The 19,252-nt window shown below is 49.8% G+C and overlaps 3 protein-coding genes across 6 annotated transcripts; all 3 read left to right on the top strand.

Moving 5' to 3' along the window:
* Positions 1-213: 213 nt before the first annotated feature.
* brca2 (BRCA2 DNA repair associated) lies at positions 214-10,515 on the top strand. Of its 3 annotated transcripts, none has more exons than XM_049725242.2 (26): positions 214-372; positions 506-610; positions 761-985; positions 1,213-1,273; positions 1,344-1,396; positions 1,528-1,556; positions 1,633-1,744; positions 1,820-1,875; positions 1,955-2,045; positions 2,122-5,820; positions 5,888-5,986; positions 6,137-6,206; positions 6,272-6,582; positions 6,657-6,841; positions 6,908-7,086; positions 7,165-7,335; positions 7,414-7,729; positions 7,822-7,977; positions 8,120-8,267; positions 8,336-8,445; positions 8,530-8,716; positions 8,803-8,969; positions 9,087-9,225; positions 9,295-9,551; positions 9,671-9,793; positions 9,873-10,515. In XM_049725242.2, the coding sequence occupies exons 2-26, from the start codon at positions 508-510 to the stop codon at positions 10,236-10,238; spliced, it is 7,413 nt and encodes a 2,470-aa protein (XP_049581199.1). In that variant the 5' UTR covers positions 214-372; positions 506-507; the 3' UTR covers positions 10,239-10,515. The 3 variants fall into 3 exon arrangements, with proteins under 3 accessions (XP_049581199.1, XP_049581198.1, XP_049581197.1); XM_049725241.2 differs by having other exon boundaries at positions 8,803-8,981; positions 9,876-10,515; XM_049725240.2 differs by having other exon boundaries at positions 8,803-8,981.
* An 83-nt stretch (positions 10,516-10,598) lies between these two features.
* n4bp2l2 (NEDD4 binding protein 2-like 2) lies at positions 10,599-13,096 on the top strand. The gene is made up of 6 exons (XM_049725243.1): positions 10,599-10,732; positions 11,221-11,996; positions 12,118-12,242; positions 12,326-12,414; positions 12,484-12,560; positions 12,693-13,096. Exons 2-6 carry the CDS (start codon positions 11,221-11,223, stop codon positions 12,850-12,852), a joined length of 1,227 nt encoding a protein of 408 aa, XP_049581200.1. The 5' UTR covers positions 10,599-10,732; the 3' UTR covers positions 12,853-13,096.
* A 142-nt stretch (positions 13,097-13,238) lies between these two features.
* On the top strand, positions 13,239-19,052 carry trmt9b (tRNA methyltransferase 9B). Of its 2 annotated transcripts, none has more exons than XM_049725244.2 (4): positions 13,239-13,386; positions 16,106-16,287; positions 16,377-16,550; positions 16,711-19,052. In XM_049725244.2, exons 1-4 carry the CDS (start codon positions 13,349-13,351, stop codon positions 17,526-17,528), a joined length of 1,212 nt encoding a protein of 403 aa, XP_049581201.1. In that variant the 5' UTR covers positions 13,239-13,348; the 3' UTR covers positions 17,529-19,052. The 2 variants fall into 2 exon arrangements, with proteins under 2 accessions (XP_049581201.1, XP_049581202.1); XM_049725245.2 differs by lacking the exon at positions 13,239-13,386 and adding an exon at positions 14,301-14,752.
* The last annotated feature ends 200 nt before the right edge of the window (positions 19,053-19,252 follow it).

Here is a 19,252-nt window from a genome sequence, read left to right as displayed (position 1 = left end):
AATCATTTTCATTTAAATTTATTTCTATGTTCTAGCATTTAAATATTTTTTTTATTTTTCATATTGCATTCAAACATGCTATTATTTCTGTCATTAGTTTATAATTTATATTATAAAGTCTAATTTGTCACACGATAATGACCCAGTTTTGGAACGAATGAAGTCTTATTTTGAAGGCAAGCCTCGCGGAGTTCCGGTATCCGGTGAGGCGCGCGAGTTTTGCTTGTTACAAAACTACCTTAAATTTTGAGAGCTTTAACATTAGCTACAAATTCGAACTTTCGACCCATTTCTAGCGTGTTTTTGGCTTATAACTTTGACACTTTATATGAAATATTGTGTCGTTCTGAAAACCCACCTCACGCCGTTATGGTAAGTGGCGTAAAATTCAGATCGTTTTAGTGGGACGAAAAACTTGCTATTTCTCATAACAAACACTGGAAACAAGTTTCTCGGGCTTGTAAACGACATTTAAAATATGTTTATGACTAATGTCCCTCCACAGGTATGCCAAAAAGGACCAAATATTCGGGAGCATTTCAGTCTCGAGGAGTGAATTTCTTACCATCACAGAGCATGTACGACTGTTTGACAGAAGAACTCTGGAAAGGTAACGTGACTTTCTCAAAGAGTCAAAGTTGATTTTTCTGAGGCCCATCAAGCCACATTCATATTTTTACTCACAAAAACGTCAAAATCAAATGAAATGCCCTTTCTATTTTGACATCCTATAGCAATTATAGTCTTCTGTTCATGACAGAGTTGGGACAGGTGGACCCCGACTGGTTCCAGGTGTTGACCACACGAGCATCGAAAGAAGCAAACCTCTCCGATTCAGATGATCAAGAAGAACTTTGTCCCAATCAGGAGGCAAATTTCAAGACGCCTTTACGCAAAACAGTTTCTGCCTGTGTGCCACAGTCTTCAACACCTCGAGTGTTCAGACGGAGCTGTGTTGCGTCCCCGGACAGTGCCGACCAGCAAGGTCAGCAACGTTTGTATTTCTCATCTGAGTTATGGTCTCATAACAGAGTCAAGTTTTAAGATGGGGTTTGGGTTTCATATGGTTCAAACAGAAGAAAGAGTTTCAAGATAGTCAGGTTTCTCACCAGTGTAAACGTGTTGGGGTTTCAAATCAAGATGAGGGCTTCAAATTATAATCTGGAGTCAGGACTAGAGATTCAAGTGTTTGGCACGTTTTCCCTCCTTTAGAGAATGAACTGCTGCCATGGGGCGCCAGGAGTCTGTCTTTGTTTGGGCCTACCAAAGACACGTGAGTAAAGTGATGCTTCTGGGTCATTCCATGCAATCTGTTCACCAAACCTGATGATGTCATCACACAGGGTCCCACATTCAAATGATGGAATTGCACACTCACGCATTCCTGACTGGTTGGGTAAATTAAATTTTTTGTGTGTATGGATTTTTTTTATTGAATAAATTTTTTACCTTATAAGATTTTAGTTGTATGTCATTACAATTATTGTATTCTGGGTTTTTTCATGCACTTTGTTTTATTCTCATCAGATCTGATTCACACGCCACAAGCATCTCTAGTAAGTTCCACAAATGTTACACTTTAACCATCAAATAAAATTTCAAATGAGGCCAATCTGTTTTTGAAATGCGCAGACCAGTTACACACGGCAAATCGCGGAAAGCTTGGGTGCCGACCTCCACCCTGACATCTCATGGACCAGCTCTCTCAATACGCCACCGCCTCTGCCTTCCACCCTCATTTTATGTAAGCAAGCGTTTTGTTTCCGTCTTATTTTACACGGCACGCTCTGCAAACACTGTTGGTTTTGTCGACCCGTAGCTAAGACAGATGAAAGTCCCAGCACGATGACAATTTGTATGGACAAGAGCGCCGTGGTGAGTTCTGTACACTTACGTTATTGATATTTCAACGACTCACTTACATGACCATATTGATGTCATTTGCGGTCCTTAGCTGGTTCGGAAGCTTTTCCCTTCTCTGTCCAACAATGTCAGGGCAGAAGTTGCGGCTGTACAAAACAGCGACCCGCTTGAGGTCCTACGAGGTATTTCAAATGCTCCGTGATCTTAAATCATGTATGATATGATGCTGCAAATGAATATTGAAACTCCAATCAACAGATGCTGATTTGCCAGAGGCCAGCCCTCATCCAACCCCCCAAAAATCCCCTCAGAGATCCCCGGAGCAGCCCCCTGAAGCCGCCGGGGACCGGGTGATCCAGAGCCCGGCGGCCGGTGTTCTTGACCGGACCGAAAACAATCAGTGCGCGTTTCCCACTGACAGCGAAGGAAGGGAAAGGAGGCAAGAAGACGACGGCAACGCCTCAGATGTGGCAACGGAGCCCAAGTCCTCTGATCAAGCTCAGCCAGTAGAACCTGAGGACAATGCACTGACACAGTGGTCACCGTTGAGTTTATCAGACATTGCGCTTCCCATCGCCGCTGCTGCACAAGTGGCAGATCAATGTGCAACATCACTAGCGAGTGAAGCCAATTGTGCCCGTCCAATCAGGCTGTCGTTTAACTTTGCTGCATTTACCAAGAAGAAGACCAAATTTATTTACGTCATTGATAAGGAGAAGCACTCTGTGAAGGACACATACTTGATTCCCGATAATAAGCTGCCTGCCAATGATGGAAAGGAGGAGCTTCAACAACGGGAAGAAAAGCCGCCTTCCTCGCTTCAAGACAACCCGCAGGATTTGGACATGTCGCAGCTTGGCCGAGCATTTGCGCAAGACTTCAGTCAAATGTCGTGTCCGAGCGCTCCGCGTAAATTGGGTCTGCCTCCTCCTCCTCGTGGATTCTCCCCGTTGACCCGTCCGACTGCATCCAAGTTTGCTCCACGCAAGACCAAAAGTCCCGGTGATGGCGAAGCACCTCTTGATGAGTCGGGCGACAGCGGCTTCCTGTCGGCCGGCGCCGACATCTCGCAGCTGACTGCGTCCTGCGCGGAGAAACGTGAAGCCAGTCACCCAAACAAAAACAACAAACAAAATGAGCTGTGCTCGGAAGACCTTTTACTCGACACGTGGACCGACACCAAGGACGCATCAGCGCCGACACCAGCGACTTTAAAAGAGTTAGCTCATCATCTAGTTTCCGTTCAGTCTCACGAAGAGACTGCAAATGTGTCACCTTTGGATAGAACGTCCGACAAACGTATGGAGATGTGGACAGCCAACGTGCAGAAAGCAGAAGGACTTTTTGAACAGCAGCAACCGATCAAAAGTGAATCACATTCCACCGCAAGCATTTCTGAAAAGTGTACACGGAAAGATGAAAATAGTAAAGTGACAGAGGAGTCACCACAAGACTTCTCTCAGTCCTTCAAACAAGGTCACATTGCGCCAGAAAGTCTCGCAAACGGTTACCACGATGATGTCAAAGAGGAAATTCCTGCACACTCGTGTCCACCGAGAGATTCCCAAAACAAGTGTCTGGAAGAGGATCGTTCTGACACAAACGGCTTCTCTTCACCCACCAAACAAGGTCAGAATGCTCCAGAAAGTCCCGGAAACTCAAGCGCAGTCACGTGTCAAGGGGATCAAGCCTCGGAATGCCGCCGTGACGCCAGAGAGCAAATTCCCGCAACTCCGGAGTCCCCAAACTACCAGCTGAGTGCCTCCCAGAAAGCCGACGTGAAGGCCTTGTGCAGCCTCCTGGAAGAAGAAGGCAGCCAGTTTGACTTCACGCAGTTCAGAAGCATCAAGTCGGAACCCAAAGCTGACAAAGTGCTTGAACCGTCCTTGCTGACCGGGATGGATTTCAATGACAGCTTTTGCGCAGAGGCCAAGGAGAAGTCGCCAATAAATCCTGAAGAACAAGCCGGTGTTGCTAAGCAACCCCTCCTCGCACATAAAATGGAAAGCGAAGAAACAATCCCCGAAAAGCTCGAAGAAAGCGTCCCAAGCGTTTACAAAAAATGCCTGACAAAAAGCAAACATTTATTTCCGCCGAGCGTTGAAAACAGTAGCGAGGCGCTGCGTGTGCACGGCTCCCGGAAAGCCCATCAATTTATTGACGCCTCCGAGAACGTCGAGCCGCTTCGAGGCTTCTTTTCGTCCGTCCAAGGCGCTTCCAAAATGATGCCGCGCGTGCCTCACAATGGCTTTCAGATGGCCAGTGGCAAAAGTGTTGTGATTTCGCCCAGCGCCATGCAAAGGGCACAGTCTGTCTTCAAAGAAAACCCGGCGGATGGAAAGCCCCTCACCAATATGGCCGCCTCCCTCAATCTTGCCACAGGGAAGAGCCAATCCGTGTCGGCTGAGGCCCAAGAAGAGCAAAGAAGCTTGTCAGCCATCAACGCTGAGCTGAGCGGATTCCAAACAGCGGCAGGGAAACAAGTTGCCGTTTCCGCCGCTGCTCTGAACAAAGCCAAATCCTTGCTAGATGATTGTCCTGAACTTGAGGAACATCCAGCCCATCGCTCAACATTCAGGAAAAGTGAGCCTGCGTCATTTTCAAGCAATACTCTCGACCTCGGCTCCACTTCAAAGTCAAACCCGCAGACGCTGGATGCTCAAAACCTTGAAAACGGGGCAAATTCAGATTTTCCTACTGGCGGATTCTCCACCGCCAGTGGTAAAAAAGTTTCGGTGTCTGAGGGGGCCCTGGCAAAAGCCAAACACATTTTGAAAGAAGACAACCCGAGTGTGCAGTCGCAGCGCGGAAGCTCCTCCCTCCTCCTCCATCAGCAGCAGCTGGACGGCTTCCAAACAGCCAAAGGCAAACCTCTTGCTGTTTCCTCTGCTGCACTTAAGAAGGCAAAATTGTTGCTTGATGCTTGCACTGAAGTCAAAGAAGATCCCGCCTGCCGTCCGCCAGACAGAAAAAGTGACCTTGAAAAGTCTGCCTTATTTTTAGACCAGTCGCTCTTGGAAAATGTCACGTCCGCTTCAGAGAATCCAGACAAAGACATCACGGACAGTCGTGACGCAATGTCGGCTGTCGGAGCGAGTGAATCCAAGCTTGGCAACGAGACCGCCGCACCGTTGCGAGAGCATCGAGACGTAAGCGGATTCTCGACTGCCAGCGGGAAGAGCGTGTCTGTGTCCGATGAAGCCATGACGAGAGCCAAATCCATCTGGAGTGACGCTAGCGTGCAAAATGACAAACGGGACAGCCTGCAAAATGTCGCGTCCCCGGCGGCCGGCGGCAGAAGAGCAAAATTCTTCACATCCGACGTGCCGACGTCGCCGTCCGCCGCTTGCGGCTTCAGCACGGCCAGCGGCAAAAATGTTCTTGTGTCTGATAACGCTGTGGCGAGAGCAAAAGCACTCCTGGATGACAAAGACTCCGGCTTCCCGTCGTCTGCGGCCGAAAAGAAAGCAACCCATCCCCTGAACGAGGACCGGGACCCAAAAACAGGTGACAAAATGAGCAGCTGCGGGTTCAGCTCAGCCAGCGGGAGGCCCGTGGCCGTTTCCAGCCGGGCCCTCCTGAAAGCCAAAGCTCTCTTTGATGAAGTCGCTCCACTGGGTGCCCACGAGAAAAACTTCAGCGTCCCTTCACCAGCTGCGCTCGCTCAAACTCCGAGCACACGCTTTGGAGAAGAGGGCAACCCCCACAGGTGGCAAACGTCCAACGAGACGCCGGAAGATGGCGCCATGGTCAACTTGGAGCCCTCGGACCTGACGGACTGCACTGAAACGCAGCAGTTGTTTCTAGCCCGGGAAGCGCTGGACTGCACCAAAGCTTTGCTGGAGGACGAGAATATCGCGGCGAGTTTGGAAGACGCGCGGCCGGAGAAGGACGCCTGCTGTCACGTGCGGGGGCAAGCACCTGGCAAAAGATCAGCAGAAAACACCCAACGGCCCGGTAACGATCCCATCGGCGGCGTTGTGGCTGCGTCATTGTCGTGCAATGATGATCTCCGTCATTCCAGAGCAACCCCCTGCAAAACGAGCACTGCTGGACCAACTGGACCGATGTGTCGATAGTCGGCGAGGAGTCCGCCTCTGTCCTCTCACGAGCTGTCCCAAAGGTAAACAGCTGAGTTCTCGCACTTTCTGGAAAGAATGAAAAGTGTCGCCGTCAACATGTTGTTGTCAAGGAGATTTGGAGCTTGACTTCCTCTTCAATCTGGAATCTGCTGCGTTTGCACTTTGACATAGTTTGTGTGTTTATTCCGAAGGTCTGACAAAGGACAGGCCGGCGTTGACGTCCAACGTGTTGCTGGGTCCAAACATCACCAGACCTCTCAGGTGAGCAGGTCACCCGCACGCTCCGTCCATCGCCGCGTCATGACCTGGTCTTCTCTTCCCTCCAGCGACGGCACGGGTTACATGGAGGCTGCCGCGTCACCGAGGAGCGAGCGGCAGCCCTCCTTGACTTTACTTCCTCCGTGGTTCAAGAAGGGCGAGGCGCAAAGGAGGAGGAACGACGACGCGATCTCGCCTCCCGCCTTTGTTCCTCCGTTCAGAAGAGTCGTTGAACAGAGCGCCATAAAACCGTTTGGTAGCGACCCTCAAAAAACAACACAAAGCAGCATGACGGCCCCTCACGCAATCGCCTCGGACCAAAGTATGAGCCGTGACGTCTCGATTCAAAGCCCACCGGCTGACGCGTGTTGGAGTCAAGGTTAACATTTTGCATCTTTGAGTTACTTGACGCAAGCCAGCGAGACGTTTGATTGTATTTGGCCGTGTCCGCAGGGACGGCGCCGGATGACGTTGAGTTGGCGCGAGACATGCAAGACATGAGGATCTGCAAGAAGAAGCACCAGACGATAAGGCCTTTGCCCGGCGCCTTGTTTCGAGCCAAAGCCTCGGGCGCCGCGAGGATACGTTTGAAGGACGCGGTGGCTCAAAGGCCCCCGACCAAGTACACCCGCAAACAGGTGAGGCGGGTCACATGATCAAGATTTTACGATCAGGCCGCTGACAGTTTTGTGTTGTCTTGGCAGCTGTACGAATGCGGCGTGCACGAGTACGTGTGCGACGTCACCGGCCAGACCGCCGAGGCTTTTCGCTTCCATCTCCAGCTCTTCTACAAAAAGGAAGCCTTGGCCGGCATCCAACTCGCCGATGGCGGACGGCTAATTCCCGGCGGGGACGGGACAGCCGGCAAAGAGCACTTCTATAAGTCAGCATAATCAGCAAGCCCGTTCACAGATGGCCGTCAGTTTGCCAAATTCTTCAACTTGTTGATGTCTCGCTTCAGGGCCTTGTGTGACACGCCCGGCGTGGATCCCAAATTGATGAGTGACGACTGGGTGCACAATCACTACAGGTGGATTGTGTGGAAGCTGGCCTGCATGGAGAGGTCCTTCCCAGAAAGCATGGGAGGCCGCTGCCTCACCCCCGAGAGGGTCCTACTGCAGCTCAAGTACAGGTGACAGACAACAGGCGGGGCTTTTCTTTTAATGCCCACCCGTCGACGGGAGTAATCGTCAAATCCGCATCGTGTCAGGTATGACGTGGAGGTGGACCACAGCCGCAGGCCCGCGCTGAGGAAGATCACGGAAAAGGACGACACGGCGGCCAAGACTCTGGTTCTGTGCGTGTGCGGGGTGGACTCGGGAGGCCCGGTGGAAAACGCCTGCGCGGTGGTGTGGCTGACCGATGGCTGGTACGCGCTGAGAACCCAGCTGGATGAGCCCTTGAGCCAGCTGCTCCGCAGGGGCCGACTGGCCGAAGGCGGGAAGCTCATCACCCACGGCGCTCAGCTGGTGGGCTCGCAGGAGGCTTGTGCGCCGCTGGAGGCGCCGCACTCACTTATGTTGAAGGTAAGCAAGGCAATTTTCGTTTTTTTGTAGCATTGTGACGTTTGGGCATCTCGCCTCTGGACAAAAACAAGATCTCATTTATTTTTTGGAAGATATTTGCCAATAGTACCAGACCCGCGCGATGGGACACCAAGCTTGGATTTCACCGAGATCCTCGGCCGTTCCTGCTTCCGCTGTCGTCGCTGTACAGTAACGGAGGGCCCGTTGGCTGCGTGGACATTGTGGTTCTGAGAAGTTACCCTCTTCAGGTGGGCCAGTTTTATTCAAACAAGGCACCAAGAGGTCACAAAATATCTCCACACAAACAGCCCAAAGGAGATTTTATTCTGGCTGTCCGAGTTATACCTTGCTTGCGTCGATAATCAATAAATGAAATGTGTTCAAATTCAGTGGATGGAGAGGAAGTCGGACGGAGGCGTGGTGTTCCGCTCGGCCCGCGCCGAAGAGAAGGAGGAAGCTCATTACAACAGCCGTAAGCAGAAGGCCATGGAGGCGCTTTACGCCAAGATGGAAGCCGAGCTGGAACAGGAAGATAAGGGTGCGTACTGTTCTTTCTTTTGCACAACAAAACTTCTGGGGAGTAAATTAAACTGTGCTCCTTTGTAGAGAGCAAATTACAAGCTCGAAGACGGAGCGTGAGTCATCGAGATGTCAAAGGTTTGCAAGACGGGCAGGAGCTCTACGAGGCTGTGGGAGATGACCTCGCTGAACTGGAGGTAACAAAGAAAACATTTGAGGTGTAGCTTAGCTAAGATGCTAGCAAGGCGAAACCGATTGTCATCACGCCTTGTTTGTTGCAGGCCCATCTAAGCGAGCGGCAGCTGGAGACGCTGCAAGCTTACAGACGTTCGCTCGTGGACAAGAAACGGGCGCAGTTGCTGGATCGCTACCAAAACGCGGACGACGGCCTGGCGAGCTGCCCTCAGAGAGACGTCACCCCCGTCTGGAGACTCTGCGTGGCCGACTCTTTGAATCCCACCGGCGCCAGTGAGCCACCATCTTTGACTCGACCCGGCTCTATTTTATATACACTCACGTCTCTGGTTTTTTTTTTTTTTTTTTTTTTTTTTAAGTTTACCAGTTGAACCTTTGGCGGCCGTCCTCGGACACGCTGGCCTTGCTAAAGGAAGGTCGTCGATACAAAGTCTACAACTTGACCACGTCGAACAGGAAGAAGCGTGACGGTCTTGCCACGCTTCAGCTCAGCGCCAACATAAAGACACAATTTCAGGACCTTCAGGTGACCAAGCTGGTCAGTTAGCTAGTTAGCTAAGTGAAACGGGCAGCGAGTAGGGCCAACAAGTCCTCTCATACACCTAAAAAAAAAACTGATTTGTATTTTGTGGTTTTCATTCAGACTTCTCCGGAATGGTTATCAGCGTGCTTTCAACCAAGAGTGTCGACCGAATTTGTGGCTCTTCAAAACCTGGAATTCCATCCTCCTTGCGGCGAGGTCGATCTGACAGGATGTGTCGTCAGCGTGCTGGACGGAAAAGGTCTGTGCTCTTTTCTTTATGAACATGAATTCAGCAGACTTTGATGTAAGAACTTGTATTTTCACTCAGGTCCTTCTCCAGCCTTCTACTTGGTGGACCGCAACATGAACTTTGTGAAGGTGCGCTGTTTCATCAGCCTGCTTCAGGCCGACCTGCTGGATGTCATGAGGCCTGGCGTGCTGCTCGCTCTGAGCAACCTGCAGCTGAGGGGCCAGTCCACGCGGCCCACCCCCGTCGTGTACGCAGGAGACCTCACCGTCTTCTCCACCAACCCCAAAGAAGAGCATCTACAAAAAGTTCTCGCACAGCTCAGGAACCTTGTGCGGGTACGTCTCAAGTAACAGCAACTGTACTGACATACTCCAGGCTCAAGAAGTGCGGAGTACTTGTGTGCATCCATTTTGTGCTGTTGTGAATGGTTGTCCTTTGCGCGTGTGTATTTTAGGAACGAGAGAACTTCTTAGCGTGCGCTGAGGACAAACTTTCCCAAGTGCTCAAGTCTGACGTATGGAGCTCCGTCTGTTCTCCCTCTCTCAAAACTCCACCGACGCAACACTTGAGGACAAACGTAAGGTTTCTATTTACACCTGTACTCAATGACGTGATTTGTTATGAAATTGTGTTTCCCTTTGCAAACCGCATCTCAGCAGCCAATCAAAAGCCTGGGCTGCTTCACTCCACTGAGCAGGAATTTTCAGCCGCCAGCCAATGCTTCTTCATCAGAGAAAGACCCGAGAACCTGGAAGAGGAGGCGGGCCGTGGATTCCCTCTCTCGTGTGCCATCCCCGCCGTTGTTTCTCCATCCGCGCTTGGCTGCTTCACCCTCCGTCAACAAAACTTTCACCCCTCCTCGGAGAGCCAACGCGCCCCTCACTTCAAAAAGCGTCCCCCCCCCAAACCTGCCGCCTCTATCTGCGAGCCCACCCGAGGTAAAGGAGGAGGACGCTTGGGTCAACGACCACGAGCTCGCGATGATTGACACGCAGGCGTTACATGTCAGCGATGCACTGTAACTGCAAACTTCTGGAATGCACAAGTGAGTCACAACCTAAAAGTGAATCTATTATTGTTCTTATTTAATATGTAAATAGAGGTTGCTTAACGGGATAAGTTATCAGGCACGTATGTGCAATGTTTCCTGCCAGTCTTTAGGTGGCGCTGTGCGCCCGTTCAGCTGCATTCCATGAAAGTGGGAATTCGTGTTGTCCTTGCGTTCCAGGCGAATGTTAACAACAAAGCTATCTGTATTCGACAAATGTTTTTGAAAATAAATGAAGGTTACAAAACGAGGCTGGGCTATGCCGATCTTCCATGTTCGGGTAGCTTTCTCCCGGTACTTTTTCTGACCGGAGGTTGTTAACCTCCGTCTTTCCAACTTCCCGAAACGCAGCGTTGATGGCGTTGGTGATGTCACGTCCGTAAACGCTGAGTTAGCTTTAGCAATGTGGCACCAGTCTGTCATCTCCCTTGTGCTTTTGTTTCTTTTACCATAATCACATAATTTAAGGTAAGCACGTTTTACGGATGAACGGTACTTTACATAACATTACTTTGTGTTAACATTAAACTAAGTCGCCCTTTGGCCAGTTTGCGTGTACGGTTAACCTCACTATTACAAGGGACACATGGGAAATGTACTTTGAAATGGCTGGTGTACAAAGTTTGCTTTTGGGAGGTCTGCCTCCCCATCAATTGTCAAATTAAACAAGCAGGTAAACAAATACAAGTCGTTCTGCACTTTTGAAACCATGCTGATTGATACAAGGGCGTGTAGGACCCAAACACAGTTAAAAATGCATCTGGTCTTACCACCCAAAAAAATAAAATACGTGCTCAACAGACAGTATGGGATCATCTCCCACTTACGATAAATTGTTTATAAATTGCCATGAAGATTTTGATGAATAAGGCAAAATCCATTTTGGGGTATTCAGTAATGTTTGATTATTGCAGCCCTACTTTAAATCATAAGAGTATTTTGGAAATCTTGTGTAGATGTCTCATGCGGCTTCCTCATGCGTCCAAAACTCTGCCGAAGCTCCAGTGGAAGCGGAACAAAGTGACCCCGAGAGTGAGGCTGTCCACAAAGAGGCTCCAGACGTCCAGTGCGTTTTAAAGAAGGTGGGTTTCACCAGCGCCACCTTCATTGGTCCCGCCTTCCCCCCAAAGAAGCACATTGATAAATCGCTGAGTGACTTTTACAAAGAAATCCAAGCCATTGACGATGAAGTTGAGAAAGAACGGGATGCTTTTAACCAACTGGAAACATCAACGCGCAAACTCCCAGAGAAATGTCTCAAGGAGCAGGACCGATGCAAACCTTCAGGAAAACCTCCCAAGATGTGGGACTCAGGCAGAGATCCAGAAAAGCAAAAACGGGGGCCTCCTCGCTGGCACAGATACGAGCCGTATTACACTCACAACTTGAGATCGCCTTCTTGGAATCACCCGGATTATGATCCACCTCCAATGTTCCGCCCACCTCCAAATCACAGATCATTCCACAGATTCCGCCACCCTTTACCTCCACCTCCTACCAGCGACATGCAATATGGCTATCCCCCTCGCTTCCCGCCTTTCCCCAGGTTCTCGCCACCCCCTCATTACAGTCATCATGACGCCGGATGGTCCTACGATGCACCGCCGCATCGTCACTCGGAGTACTATGACGCCCGGCAACAGCATGGTGACGCACACCTTGACCAAACTTCGTCTTTGGTGCTCATTCTCATGAGAGGCCTGCCGGGCTCGGGCAAAACCACAATGGCGAGGTACCTATGAATCGGGCCACACGATTAGTATCATACTAATTAAAGAAAGGATAAAGGCCCAGTTATGGGTTTGTGTAGTCCCAGGACTTTTATTTTAATTTTATCTCAACATCGCTGACAGGGAGTTGCTGGCGACGGGTCCCAGCGGGCTCATTCTGAGCACAGACGACTACTTTGCCCACGATGGCGGCTACCGCTACGATCCCAACCTTCTCGGAGAGGCGCACAAGTGGAACCATCAAAGAGGTGAGACCAAAACAGCAACAACGAGGATCAAACGTTTGAGTTGTGCAACGTTCAAGTCACGTTGGTGTCACCCTGCGTTTCAGCCGGCGACGCCATGCGCGACGGCCGCTCTCCCGTCGTCATCGACAACACCAACCTGCAGGCTTGGGAGATGAAGCCCTACGTGCAGATGGTAGCTTGCCTCCGCTTACACCATGGACATGCAGTTTCAGTTTTATAATATGTCTCCCCCCCCACACAGGCTTTGCAGCAAGGATACCAGGTGGACTTTTGTGAACCAAACACCAGCTGGAAATATGACCCCTGCGAGCTGGAGAAGTAATTTTGATTTGTTTTCTTTTACGACCTGAGCAGCGAACGCTGCCTATTGTTTTCGTAGATCCCTTTATGGCTTTTCATAGCTGCTCGCACATCTAGTTTTTCTTGTCCTTGTCTCGTTTCCCCTCACAGGAGGAACAAGCATGGCGTGTCTCAGGAAAAGATCGCTCAGATGCTGGATCGCTTCTGGTGGCCCGTCTCCATCGATGCGGTGTTGAGTTCTCAGGAGCCGCAACACGTCCATCAGCGACACCAAACGGAGCAGAGCAAAGATGGAGCTCACTTTGAATAGTGCAAGCGGGATTTCGCCACCAACAATGATTGAAAGACTCGCTCATTTTGTTGTTTTGTACAGTTTTTGTAAATTGGAGAAGTTTTATCGTCCTGTTTTAGAAACGCTAAAGAAATCTTGTGTTCTTTTAGAGCAAAAAAAGCTATTTTTTGTTATATTGTCCTGTTTTAGATTTATATTATGTATATATGTATTTTTTCAGAGCTACAAAGCTTTTTTCTCAATGAAAGAAAAAGAAAAGTCAGTTTGTTGTCTTTTTTTTTCCATCCCCATGGATCCCCATGGACATTTTGAATGTGTAAGGTGTCCAAGAGATGTTCGTGGAGTAAATTTTTGTTTTGAATGTTCAGATCAGCAGTTGTCAGGAAAGTACCTGGCCACTGACATTTACAAACATAACAAATGATTGTTTTTTTTTTTGTCCAGAGGAGCTCAACCAATCAGAGGCTGTCGATTGTGTCCTTGAAAAATAATGCAGGACGGCTGAAGAGATGTGATGAATGGCAACGTGACACACCAGAGAGCTTCGCCTCAGTAAGTAGATTTCTCATCTCACGCCGCCCGCATCCCACATTGACATGCGTGCTGTGCTGCTGCGGTTGCTGCGGCTGATGATTATGATGCGCCTGGGCCTTTGTGCTCTCTGAATGGTGGTGATGAAGCGCTTGCAAATGAACAGAAATAGTTGGATGATGTTTTATTGACATGCGCCGCTGCTTAAAAACATCACATCATATTTGAGAAGTCTTTGGAAGAAACGCAGGCACGGGAAGAACATGCAAACTCCGCACACGAAGGCCGGAATGATGCACTGCAAATTTATGTTATATATATACATATAGTATGATAAAATGAATACATTAGTTAAGGGTACACACATGCACCGCTGTCCCTTTTCCTAGCTGGATCTTGCCTTCCAATCACAAAATGATAAATTGCAGACATTTGGGATGAACCAATGTGACACGGCTGCCTGTTGGTCAGCAGAATTTATTGTGCTCAAACTCAATTGCCCCATCTACCAGCAGGGGGGAAATGGCGTATGAGTGCCACGCCCACTCGTCTAAAACACAGTACAATTATTTATTGTATCTCTTACAAAACAGAAAACCTCATTCTCTGCATGGTAGCTGTCATAAACAAAACGATCACGCGATTTGACCAACACGCAGCCATCTGGGAAACACTTATTTCATGGCGCGCGTGCTCGTTTACGCGCGTACACGTGACGGACAGCTCCTTTGTTGGTCACATGATGCGGAGAGCCAATCACATGCGATCGTTGCCACTGCACCGCGTGCTTTACGAGAGCATGCTCATCCAAGGCGAGTCAAGTTGACGTTATTACTGTCAACACAAATAGCAACCTTTCCAAATAAAAGCATTGTTTTGCTATTCGTTAAGCAATGGAAAAATATTCATTCTGTATACCAAACAGATAACACAGCACCATACGACATACTCGTTACTAGACATTTAATTCAAAGTAGCCTTATCCTAGAAAGATTGCTAGACGTTCCAAATCTGAAACCATTTTATTTTATTGTGTACGCCAAGCCGGAAGCAGCAGTTGGCATTCCAACGGTCGTCTTTACAAGAGTTCGCGGCGGCGGCGGTGTTGATGATGGCTCTCCGACCGTGCAGCCGCACTTTGACGGCGGCCGCTCACGCACGGCTAACGAGTGCAACGCTGACTCGTTTCTCTGCGCGTGCGACGTAATGTAACGTGGATTGGCGTACGCACGGATTGAAAGGAGTAATGTCCCCGCCGTGGACAGCAGTGGCAGGTGCGTGGCCGCCCGGTGCCAATTAAGAGCGAGAAGTTTACTTGCGGCGGGCGACCCGGTCGTGCCAGGAGCTTGAGGCGGCCACCGCGGCAACGCTTCTCGATCCGTTCATGGTGAGACGATTTCATTCAAGTCAAATCCCTTCAAAGATGTGATCAATTACTTGTTTTTTGTTTTGTTTTGCTACTTGATCCGTTCCTTAGTTGCGGCAATAAGAATGACAGCGGTGAGTGAGTGAGTGAGAGGCTCCTCAGGTTAAACAGTCATGACGACGTGCGGGTTCAATTTGACGCCAGTAAACCTGTTTGTCTGCTGTTCGAGGGATGAGCTGGCAACTTCGACTGTAGCGCACGTCTGCTCAGTCATGATCAGCCAGTCGAAATGAGCACTGATGCTGTCTGCAGGGAGCACAATGTGACCTCTGGCTACTTGCTCCAAGGGTAGCTTACACTCTGCTCCGCTGCATAGCTCGAATGCTATGTCTCATTTACATTGTCAGTCAGAGACTGTCTGTTGCCGATTACATAATGAGTACCTCACTTTGGTGAGGCAGGAGGGGTGCTAAAGGAGGACAGTGTTACATAATCCGTGTTTTCCTTCCACTTGAATGGGATGCTGATGCAAGCAGCTCTGCAAATAGGCCCTCGGAGGCCTTTATGGTACCCATCAGCATCACGAGTGTTTAATGTTCCAAGGTTTCGTCGCTATCACCTTCCGCGACCTCATCAGACGGGCACTCGCGAGGAATCACAGCGTGATCATTCAGCCCGCGGCGGGCGGAGGGCTTCTGTTTGCTCGCAGTTGCGCAGAAATGCCCAGCCAGCGAGCTCTCAATGGATTGTTTCATTGTGTTTGTAATCAATAGGCGTCTGGTGGCAGAGCTGAACTGAAAACAATAGCCAGCCCCTCAGTGATCATGTGAAAGATCTCTCGTTGAAGAGCATCGGGACACCGAACGGAAGCAGAAATCCAAAAGCTCATGTCCAGGACAGGACAAAGCTGCCGTCTTAGAAGGCGTTCGTTCAATTAACCAGATGGAGCAGTAGTAAACGTGACGCCCGACTCCCGCATATGAGTTCAGGGATTTGTCAATTAATACATATTTGTGCCCCCGGTGAAAGTCGTGCGAGGTGAGCGTGCTGCCGGGAATGTGAGCTGACGCTGTAACTTGCAGCCGAATAGTGTCGTTGCTGTAATTGCTCGCCGGATTTGATGTTGTGACCTTTTTAATGTTCCTCCTGCAGCTTCGGCAGCACAGCGGCGCTAGCTCCGTTGTTAACTGCCGTGAATATGCACTTTAGTAGGCTGACATTTCTGAAACGCGGATTTATAAGAAATGTCAAGAATAAAGTCACACACACACGCTGGCAGCCAGGTCAGATTAGAAATGAAACACTACCAATGTGTCAATAGTGAGGCCTTGCGACCTGCAAAGTCTGAACCTGTAGTTGGCGTTTGCTCGGTAGGCGCGACGGCGCTAGACTGTCATCGAGGATGGACGAGGCGGCCAGCCGGCTGGAGCGGGAGCACGTGCACGGCGTCTACGACACCATCGCGCCCTTCTTCAACGACAGCCGCTACAAGGCCTGGCCCAAGGTGCGCCAGTTCCTGCTGGACCAGCCGCCCGGGAGCATCGTCGCTGACGTCGGTGGGTCCCACCGTCAATTAGCAGGACTCCTCAGAAAAAAAAACCCAGCTAGTTCTGAAATGCCTTTTTTTTCTTGCACCTATTTGCAGGCTGCGGCAACGGCAAATACCTCGACATTAACGAGGGAGTGTTCAAGCTGGGATGCGATGTTTGTCGCCCCCTGGTGGACTTTGCCGGTAGCCGAGGCCACGAGGTGCAGATGTGCGATGGGCTCCACCTGCCTTACCGGGACGGCTGCTTCGACGCCGTGCTGTCCATTGCAGGTCAGGTGACGCCTGCATTCTGAAGTGGAAAGACCAAATGTCACAGTAACAAGGAGAATTCACACTATTTCAGAAATAGATCTGAAATCTAAAAAAAAAAAAGAACCACAAATTGGCACTTTGCATCCTCATTGTGGCTTCGTTTTTGTTTGCACTGCAGTCATCCACCATTTGTCCACCAAAGAGCGTCGTATCCGAGCAATAAGGGAGATGGCGCGCACGCTGCGTGTGGGCGGCCACGTCATGATCTACGTGTGGGCCATGGAGCAGAAGCGCCGCAAGTTTGACAAGCAGGACATCTTCGTCCCGTGGAACCCCGGCCTTCTTTCCCCCGACGCCGGACCGCCGCCTGGCCGGGCGGCGGCCCAGAGCGTCAGCGACGCCATCGGGGACAACACCGGCGACAAGCACAGGAAGGTCCGAAGCACATCGTCCGTGGCCGACGTGGCGCCGCCACCCGCGCCCGGCTCACTCAAACTCTGGTTCTTCTCCCGCTCCCTGGACTCGGTCTTGGACTTTGGGAGCTTGTCCTTGTCCCGCTCGTCGTCCCGGGAGCTCAGCGCTTCGTCGCCCACCGGCGGCGCGGTGGGCCGGCAAGGACGAGGCCGGGCTCTCATCCAGCACTTGTCCAGCTTCTTCTCGCCACCAGCCACGGTCGGGTCCGAGGAGGACGTCTTTGGCTCGGGCAGCGATCTGCACGAGGAGCCCAAAGAGCAGCGCGGCGCCGGCGCGGCCCTGGCGCCGGAATGCGGCGCGCTGGCTCTGCCCGACTTGGTGTCCTTCCAGAGGGAGCGCCCCGGGCCGGAGAGCCAGGCGGCGAGCGACGGCTCCTGCTTGAGGTACTACCACGTGTTCAGGGAGGGCGAGCTCGCCGAGCTCATTGCCAATCACGTGGCCCAACTCCGTGTCCGCCGCGCCTTTTTCGACCACGCCAACTGGTGCGTGGTGGCCGAGAAGGTGGAGCCTGACCAAATCTGATTTCTTTTAGTTTCTTTTTTAATTTATTCTGTCATTTTTATCGTCTGCCTACGAGTTTTAGCACTGAATCTGGGTCTTTACTTTCACTCAAAGATTCCAGGAGCTCTGTTTGGACTTTTACTTGATGTTTCAAGGAGTTGACAGTCTTACGAATGCAAACGTTATTCCAAGGTTGCAACACACGACTGATTTTAGTCCCCCCAAAAAGATTTTTCGGGTGTTGGATGGACCCGCTTTTTACATTATCCAACAAACATCTAATAACAAGGCAGTCTTGCAGAAAATGGTCAATCCCCTTGGTGGACAATTTGGGGGTGTCCTTTTTTTTTTTTTTTAAATCAATTGAAAAAGACATTTTTAGGATGGAGAATCGAAACTCCTTCAGGCATTTTGTAATGGGAGTGGCACAAGTCAGAATATTAGGCACACATGGTGAGCCGAAGCAATAACACTCATCAAAACAAAAGATATGACGTAAACTCTGCAATATGAGACAAAACACAAATATTGACGGAAGAAATTGCCCCCACCCCAAAATCAGTAAAGGGAAAAAAATCAGTATATGGGTTCTCGCACGGAAACTCTTATTTGACTTGATGATTCCATAAGTTTGATGTCTTAAAAACGGAAACGTTACTCTTCAGCTGCGGCGCACAACTGATCTTTAATAGATTTATTTTACTCTGACCATTCGTCAGATTGACTCACTTTGGTTTTACATACAAGCATAGTTATTTCAGGGGCAAGGCATGATCGAAATATTACATCGACTCTTTGTGAGCGAGAAACAAGCAATGAAGCTCAAAATAAACGGGATGCTTTGAATGGAGGAAAAGTACCGCCATCTGGTGGAGGCATTTTAAAACACACAAATGTTACACTGAAATACACATTAGAAAATGCAACGGTGAAATAGCTTGAAAGACAGTTGGCTTAAGAAATGCGAGTGTCAATTTACATGTAAAAATGCACACATTTTTCCAATGTTTGTCTGCCTGTGAGTTTTAACAGCTCACTTTTGAGAGAGTCTCTCTCTCTCTCTCTCTCTCTCTCTCTCTCTCTCTCTCTCTCTCTCTCTCTCTCTCTCTCTCTCTCTCTCTCTCTCTCTCCCTCTCTCCAGCCTTGAAGCCGAAAGTTCCTCCGTGGCTGCAACGCACGCACGACTGTTCCTTTTTATTCAAGTCTTCAAGACATTGTCATGTGGAAACTTTAGCGTTCGTCCCATAGATGTTTGTTTCCGTAATTTTACCGTTTTGTTTTTTAATTGATTTTGATTCTTTTGCTATGCTTCGGTAGGGCGTTGCTTATACGTCGACGCCGTCAGGCCGAAAACGGCGCTCGGCCGGCCAGACGCCTTTCATACTGTGAATCGACGTTGCACTGTACGCGGAGCGGACTACATCGCCCATTGTGATTTACATGGAAACTTGAAATATTGTGCCAAGGAGGTGTGTTGTGTGTTTGTGCTGTCAATGACGTACGTCGTCTCTTTCTTGATTAAAAGGTCTTGTGTTGATGGTCAAAGTGCTTATTTTGAGGTGTATTTAATCAGTATTCATTTGATGAGAATGCAAAAGTTTCAACATCACCATCAAGATGGAACACAGCAACATGCACTTTCTGGTAGGTTTTCCCTCGACTGGTGTCGATTTGTTGCGGTTGACTCGGTTTTGAAGCGTCTGAGATCCAGACATCTGCTCGGATCTCTATGGTAGCCAAATATG

This window comes from Syngnathus scovelli, chromosome 7 (assembly GCF_024217435.2).
Source record: "Syngnathus scovelli strain Florida chromosome 7, RoL_Ssco_1.2, whole genome shotgun sequence".
Lineage (NCBI taxonomy): Eukaryota > Metazoa > Chordata > Actinopteri > Syngnathiformes > Syngnathidae > Syngnathus > Syngnathus scovelli.
This window is presented reverse-complemented; position numbering and strand designations above follow the sequence as displayed.

Bases quoted from the DNA above. Each gene is read 5' to 3' on its own strand.
- brca2 (XM_049725240.2), top strand. From the start codon at position 508: ATGCCAAAAAGGACCAAATATTCGGGAGCATTTCAGTCTCGAGGAGTG. The intron at 1,274-1,343 runs GTGAGTAAAGTG...GTCATCACACAG, and splicing joins TTTGGGCCTACCAAAGACAC to GGTCCCACATTCAAATGATG. The intron at 8,446-8,529 runs GTAACAAAGAAA...TGTTTGTTGCAG, and splicing joins ATGACCTCGCTGAACTGGAG to GCCCATCTAAGCGAGCGGCA.
- n4bp2l2 (XM_049725243.1), top strand. From the start codon at position 11,221: ATGTCTCATGCGGCTTCCTCATGCGTCCAAAACTCTGCCGAAGCTCCA. The intron at 12,243-12,325 runs GTGAGACCAAAA...CCTGCGTTTCAG, and splicing joins CAAGTGGAACCATCAAAGAG to CCGGCGACGCCATGCGCGAC. The intron at 12,415-12,483 runs GTAGCTTGCCTC...CCCCCCACACAG, and splicing joins TGAAGCCCTACGTGCAGATG to GCTTTGCAGCAAGGATACCA.
- trmt9b (XM_049725244.2), top strand. From the start codon at position 13,349: ATGAATGGCAACGTGACACACCAGAGAGCTTCGCCTCA. The intron at 13,387-16,105 runs GTAAGTAGATTT...TTTGCTCGGTAG, and splicing joins CACCAGAGAGCTTCGCCTCA to GCGCGACGGCGCTAGACTGT. The intron at 16,288-16,376 runs GTGGGTCCCACC...ACCTATTTGCAG, and splicing joins GAGCATCGTCGCTGACGTCG to GCTGCGGCAACGGCAAATAC.